The sequence below is a fragment of the Grammomys surdaster genome, unplaced genomic scaffold (assembly GCF_004785775.1).
Source record: "Grammomys surdaster isolate TR1022 unplaced genomic scaffold, NIH_TR_1.0 125630, whole genome shotgun sequence".
Classification (NCBI taxonomy): Eukaryota; Metazoa; Chordata; class Mammalia; order Rodentia; family Muridae; genus Grammomys; species Grammomys surdaster.
This window is the reverse complement of record NW_021620469.1, coordinates 2359139-2366232: the sequence shown is the minus strand read 5'-3', so window position 1 is coordinate 2366232 and position 7094 is coordinate 2359139. Positions and strand designations below refer to the sequence as shown.

At 47.4% G+C, this 7094-nt stretch overlaps 1 protein-coding gene across 1 annotated transcript; it reads left to right on the top strand.

The window, feature by feature from the left end:
- Nucleotides 1-611: 611 nt before the first annotated feature.
- On the top strand, nucleotides 612-6866 carry LOC114638845 (dehydrogenase/reductase SDR family member 2, mitochondrial-like). The gene is made up of 8 exons (XM_028787425.1): nucleotides 612-760; nucleotides 1996-2173; nucleotides 3202-3303; nucleotides 4546-4616; nucleotides 5415-5466; nucleotides 5982-6116; nucleotides 6432-6487; nucleotides 6755-6866. Exons 1-8 carry the CDS (start codon nucleotides 612-614, stop codon nucleotides 6864-6866), a joined length of 855 nt encoding a protein of 284 aa, XP_028643258.1.
- The last annotated feature ends 228 nt before the right edge of the window (nucleotides 6867-7094 follow it).

Genomic DNA, 7094 nt, shown 5'->3' with positions numbered 1-7094 from the left:
ATGGCTAGGCTTTCCATAGGGTTGAGTGGGAGAGCTATGTTGAGGGTAGCGACTTGCTTGTTAGACATGCTGGTAAGTTTGCTATCCCTGTTGCTGTTGCTCTGGGAAGGAACCTGAGGGAAGAGGAGATTGTAACAGGTAAGGGAATGGTTGTAAACTGTAGATACTGAGAAGAAACAAGCTCAATGCTTAAGGGCTTGGGAAGTAGCCTAGAGTACCTACCTAACGTATATTAGGCTATGGGTTCAAGCCTCCGAAGAAAATGAAAATTTCAATGATCAGATAAAGGGTGTGTATAAGAAGTCCGAAGGTGATGCTAAGCCTACTGTAAGTGATTTTCCTTATTGGAGGAATGAAAAAAGGTCAGGCAAATGTCTCTCAGGCATCTACCCAGGGCCTGGCACTATGCCTGGCTAAGTACTGTGCTGGTGGTTCATGATGGGGAAAGCCTGCCTTGAGCCTAGGTTACAACAAGGATGTGAAGGGCTCTGTACTTTTCTGGAAAGTTTGGAGGATGGTGGAACACCCATCAGGGACTTCATAGAAGGTCCAGAAGAGTACAGGTCCTAGTGTGGACTGTAATCATGATTATCTTCACAGGTCTTTCTTCAATGGCTGCCATATTCAGGTCTATTCCACGGGCCTTTAGGGGCTATCTGTGTACACCAGTCCCTCTCTCAGCAAGGAGGTTCAGCAAGAGAGCAGATGAGAATCGTACCCTGGCTGGTAAAGTGGCTGTGATCACTGGTTCTACAAGAGGGTGAGTGACTGGAAGTATCTGGCTGGCTCATCTCATGCATCCCAGCTTCCCCCACAACCATCACACAGGTCTGGTGTTTAACTCTGTATCTCAACATCTCTCCTTAAAATATCTGATTTTCTAAATCCCACAAAGAGCATGGAGTCCAAATGTAGTCTCTTACCACTGATGGTAGGACAATCCCTCTATAATCAAGATTTTACCACCAGAACAGCACATCTGCCTCCCTGTCTTTCATACCAACATGGCCACAGTCTTTTGAATCCTCTACTAAGAGAGTAAAGTCTGACACCTTCTGCTGACAGAATTGTGCCTCAGACTCAGAGGTCTCATTGGCATCATATTTCATATGGCACCAGAACTGTGCAGGTGTCTTGCCACCAGCTCAGAATGGTCTATAAACTCTCATATTGGTTCCCACAACTCCCCAGTTCCAGTTGCCCTCTGGATCCTGTATTCCTATGCACTTTATAACGAGTTCTTACCATCCCCAGATGGAGGGAGATCATCCTCTTGATCTTTTAAGGTCTTAACATCACCAATATATTTAGAACTGTTTAAAATCACCAGGGAAAACAAAGGAACTAGACTTTCCAGACCCTTGTGATGTCTTACATTTTTCTCTGTGCTCCCAATTCTCGGTATTCATAACACATGAAATACATTTAAAATTTCCAGCTACCCAGATCATTTTGACAAGATGCTGGTCACATGCCTCTTTTCTCTTCCTCGATCATAGCTGCTTGACCAGTACCAGTCAAGAGTCTTCAGACCTCCTCAGTGATAGGAGATCTAGAGGATAGCACATTCTCCAGAAGAGAAATTTTGAAATTGCAGCCCAGAGGGCAGGCAATAGGTCTAGAGAGAGTCTAATCTATGCCAACCTCCAGGGTCTGGGAGAGAGCAGCAATGCTGAACAGTTAGGATGGTAGGCTTGATAGCCAACAAGGCTGTGATTCTTCTGATGGACCATTACTTTTCAAAGTTCCTTTTAATAAAATCATAAGGACATCTTCATTTATATAATACACTTATCATGCATAAATCCGTGTGAAATGGAATGAGCGAACTATGATGACTGGCATGTGGCATGTGCTCACCGATCTCTCTTGCCTTCTACTGAAGACTTGGAAGCCACTTCTGGGCAACATGAGGGAAACATAGTCATCAGGGTCTGTTTGGGAATAAGACAGAGAGGGTTGAAACCATCACTACCATCTCTCTTCTGCTGACAGGATTGGATTTGCCATCGCCAGGCGTCTGGCCCAGGATGGGGCACATGTGGTCATCAGCAGCCGGAAGCAGGAGAATGTGGATAAAGCGGTGGCCATGTTGAAAGAGGAGGGGCTGAGTGTGACTGGCACTGTGTGCCATGTGGGGAAGGCTGAGGACCGCCAGCACCTTGTGACCACAGTAAGGAGCTACAGGCTATGAGAGATGAAAAGACATGGGTCTAACCCTGACATGAGGGAATCAGGGTCTCTAGGTCTGTAAATGAAGCCAATCCCACATTCTCAGGATACTGAGATGTGACTAAAAGATTTCCTAACAAGTAGAAACGGCTGTGCTGCTCATACTAACCAAAGAGATGACTGAGGATCTTGCCTAGAACCTCCTAAGCGTTGGAGTTGTCAAATCCCCAAGTGATATGTCTCCATGATAAAGTGTGAGCAGTATAGCTCTGGCCCAACATGTTGCTAGTCCATTAGACTAGCCTCTGAAATTGGAGCTCCAGGATAAGCTCCTGCTGTAACCACTCCAGAAAGAGTGAGTTGTGAGGTGGGATCTGAAGGAACATGGAGCAGACAGGTGCTGTAGTAAACAAAGGAGGATCCTACCAGATAACAGGAGAGAGCAGAGAAGGAATTAACTAGAAACAAAAGAGCCAAGACAAAGGATGGAAGGATGGGACCCAGGGACCAATGAGATGTCTTACAGAACAGAAACTATATTCATCGCAGGAGGCAAGAAACATCATTTTACTCAATCTCTGTCAGGATTCAACTCTGGCCTGGTCCAGCCCCAGAAGGGCCAGTTAGCGCTGCTTTAGTTGGCTGTGGTCACAATACTTGACAGAAACAAGTTAACTAAAGGGTTATCTTGGTTTGTGGTTTCAATCCAACATGATGGAGAAGGCATGGGTATGGAAGTATGTGGCCAAGTCTGTTCCCATCACAGTATACCAGCATGCAGAAAGTGTGGCAGGTACTGTGGGTCGGGTGTAACCTTCAAAGGACTGCAGACAGTGATCCTCTGCTAGCTAGGCTCCACCTCCTAAAGATTCAGAGCCTCCCCAAACAGAGCAATAGCTGGGGAACAAACATTCAAACCATGAACCTGTGGGGATACTTCCGATTCAAGACATAGCAGTGGTTTTCTTTGGATTTTTACCTCTCTGTACCCCATTCCTTCACCTGAGTGCCTGATCATTTGCTCTGCAGGCCCTGAAGCATTCTAGGGGCATTGACTTCCTTGTGTGTGTGGCAGGAGTCAATCCTCTGGTGGGAAGCACCCTGGGAGCCAGTGAACAGATCTGGGACAAGGTGAGGAGAGTGCCTTACACACCCTAAATGATACAGATATCTACTCGTGACTATAAGAATGCATGTGCCCATACCATGCCTGCGTTTCCATATAGCTGTGTCAGCACTGGCTTGGGTGGATGAAGATGGGGCTTACCTGAGACAGCCCCAGGCTCTATCAGGTTCCAGTAGCTTCTGTGTTGAATATCCTTGTGCTGATCACTGCTGCTAAGTCCTGAGATGCCAGAAAATGATTTCTGGGTCTGTCTATGGCAGAGATGCTCTGGCTCAGGTTTATAAAAACAGTTACAACCTGGGATTAATTGGCATCTCTGTGAATCCTTTAGTCTGGCTATTCCAAGGAGCATTTCTGGGAGCTCAGAGGGACATCTTATCTGTCCAGAGATACACCTGACAGATGGGACTCTTCCAGTTCTGCCATCCTAGCTGGAAGCCACTGGGTTCTCAGGGAGCTCCTACTGCCGCTGCAGACCCCATCCCTGTTATCCTGAAGAGCCCACCCATGACTAGTCATGTCTGAGCCTCATCCTGTCCCTAGTAGCGAGGAATGGGCCCATGATCAGTGCACCATTCCCTTCCTGTGAGCCACCCCTCCATTTTCTCTTAGTAGACTTTGCCCCACGTTTCCCTTTGTGGTTCTCATGTTCCATGGCTCTTCTTGATCCACCTTCCAGTCCCTCCATCTCATGCTCCAACTACATTCAGGCTTTTCAAGTTCTTTATTTTTATAGATGACCAGGGTTTGAGTCCCAACACTGCAAAAATGCTTAACCCAACCTAACCCAACCAAAATATTATCCCAGATAATTAGTATATGAATGAGAAACACCAACCCCAGTTCCTAACACTTCCTGAGGTAGGCTAGGTGTCAGATACAGACTCCTTTTCACTCACACTCCTCCTTTTGGTCAGTCACTAATAACTAGTTCCTCACCCTCACTTCCCTGTGCTTCCCCAGCCTTTCCTCTCCAAGGAAGTAGTGGTTGTATGGGAGCCGACAATGAGAAGGCCCTTAGGCCACACAGTATGGTAATTCTCTGAGGCCTAGAGAGCCTGGGGGGGCTCAGAAGCATGTGTACCCCCAGACAAACTCTGACTGACCCTCACACATAGCAAAAGGACTCAGTATCTCAGCTTCCCACCATACTCATGGAGCTTTACTCCTGTTCTGGCTCCCGGACAGGGCCCCAGACAGTGGTGTATGTCTCCCCAGCCCAAAGTCTGTATTATTTGGGATTTCAGATCCTGGATGTAAATGTCAAGTCCCCAGCTCTGTTGCTAAGCAAGCTGCTGCCCCACATGGAGAATAGAGGGTAAGTGCCTGTGGGAAATGGTGGGGGCCACATATGTTAATTTTTACCCACAGGAAATACTTGGGTAGAGGCCTAGGTAGTTGAAGATGTGTTGGGGTATGTGTATGTGTGTGATAGGTGTGTCTTTTTAGACAAGTCTTGTTTCTAGACCTGATATTTTCCCCAAGGACTTACTTTGTGATGAAGAGAAACAGTTTCTGGGTCAAGAACAAGTCTTGCCTTCCAGATACTCAAAGGACATTTCCCGGGCCCTATGGTGTTCATCTCAGGGGCAATCGGGGTCTTGCTTTTTGTGACATCTTTAATGATGATGGGTGCAGAGTGAAGCAGTCTGGGGTCTCCATCTCTCATTCTCTCCCTCTTGCCTGCCATTGTAGGCCATCTCACCTGTTTCTTTCCTGGTCAGAGGCACCATGGACACCTTTCTCTGACCTGCTGCACAGCCTGGTTCTTCTGTGTACCCTGTGGTTCCACAGGGGTGGTTAAGGCTTGGGACTCCTTGGTGACCCATTGACTCCACAGAGGTCCCTACAACATTTGGACATTACTTGAGCTTTGTCATCTGAGTGTGCTACCTCGGTTTGGGGACCCTATCAAAGGGATCCCACTCTGGCTGTATTTATTGGGTGGCCATGACTTTTACTTCGATGTTGCATATCTGAAAGTTCTAGCTAGTTGCTGAGCCTTTACATTTTCACTGTGAACTCCGAACGAGCTTTCTCTTCGAGTGAAAGCCCAGTTTCCTGACTTTCAATTGAATGAATCTCTAATCTCACTCTGTATTCCTTTCTCCTCAAGGGGAGGCTGCGTTGTTCTAGTGTCCTCTGTATCGGCTTATGTACCAGTTCCAGTGAGTATGAGCATCCTCTGGTAAGCTGGGTGAGCTCCAGCTGCCTTGATTTCTTGTGAGACCTTGTAGCTGGGTGTGGGAGAACTGACTGTTGATGCTAAATAAAATAGAAGTAAACTATGTGTCTCTGGGATGGCGTTGTCAATGTTCTAGGTCAGATATTATGATCTCATTTTACCCCCAAGGAGCAAAAATCTGCCATTTGCCTGTAAGTGATGCTAGCTTGCCTTCCTACTGGGATAGGACTCTGAAGCTCCTAATTTCTGTTTTCTCACTGATCATTCAAAAGAACAGTGCAACACTCTCTGTGTCAAGCTTGGATATACATGGCAGCAACTTGATAACATAGAGGAGAATCTGACTCTTTGAAAAGACTAGTGTGGGGGTGGTGAGGCACAAGGGGAGAGAGTCGGTGTTCATGCCTACGGTCAGGTACATCTTTGTAGTCTGCAGCCCTCAAACAACCTTTGTTCCGGGAAGATTCCTTCCTACCATATTGATTCTTTGCTTCACAGAAGCTGGGCGTCTACAACACCAGCAAGACTGCTCTGCTGGGGCTCGGCAAGTCTCTGGCTGTAGAGCTGGCTCCAAAGGGCATCAGAGTGAACTGCCTCGTGCCAGGAATTATCAAGACAGACTTTAGCCTACGGGTGAGCATGACGTACGATTTCTGATCTTAGTCCCGCCCTCCTACATTATCCTCTCCACAGACCTGGTCTCTTTCTGTGCCAGGCTCCATCTGAATGGATGCCCACAGCCTGGGCATGCAGCGACATCCCCATTCCAGGGTCGTCTTTGGGTAGCAGCCCCTTACTTTTCTGCAGACAGATCAGGGTCTCTTTCTTCTTTGAGCAGACTGGTGTTCATCCTCTCCTCCATGGAGGTGTGGGTCAGCCATGATGCTATTTCCACCCTACTGTATCACCAGTTCTCTGCCTGACACTGGTTCTGCAATCTCTCTCTAGGAGAAAACATTGCTGAACATACTGCCTGACATGAATAAAATCTTTGGACTACAGCGGTAGGTCGGGCTTGAGGGAGGGGGATGCTCTGTGCCACTTTCTAGGGAAAAGTATTTTTCAATATGAAAAAGCCCTCATTCCTGCTGCCATTCTGCCGGCTGCTTCCCCTTTCTGGAGTCCTGGGTTGGGGGCAGGAGGACAGGTTTGCCATCAACCACTGTCACCTCCCATTGAGATGGTGACTGCTAGGTGCCCCTCGCGGACTGCAGAAGCCCAGGTCAGAGCCCATTAGCATTTTCTGCGACCTCATCTCTTTTCTCCTACAGTTTAGGGGAACCGGAAGAATGTGCCGGGCTCGTATCCTTCCTGTGCTCCTCAGATGCCAGCTATATCACTGGGGAGAACATCACTGTGGCTGGCTTCTCCCCTAAACTGTGAAGAGACAGCATGGCTTAGAGACTGGGGTTTAAGGCCTCAAGTGGAAGACACAGGGCTTGGTGGGAAATATGCAGGTATAGAGCCTTAAAATGTGCTTGGGATCCAGGTCATATAGGGATACTTACTTAAACATTGTGAAGGAAGGCAGGTGTTTAAAGATTTCATATGGAATAAATTTGTTTGGGTACTTCTGAACATGTTCCTGTTTGCATCTTGACCTATCATTCT

Coding starts and splice junctions, on each gene's coding strand:
- LOC114638845 (XM_028787425.1), top strand. CDS start 612: ATGGCTGCCATATTCAGGTCTATTCCACGGGCCTTTAGGGGCTATCTG. Junction 2,174..3,201: donor GCCAGCACCTTGTGACCACA/GTAAGGAGCTAC, acceptor TTTGCTCTGCAG/GCCCTGAAGCATTCTAGGGG. Junction 4,617..5,414: donor CCCCACATGGAGAATAGAGG/GTAAGTGCCTGT, acceptor TTTCTCCTCAAG/GGGAGGCTGCGTTGTTCTAG.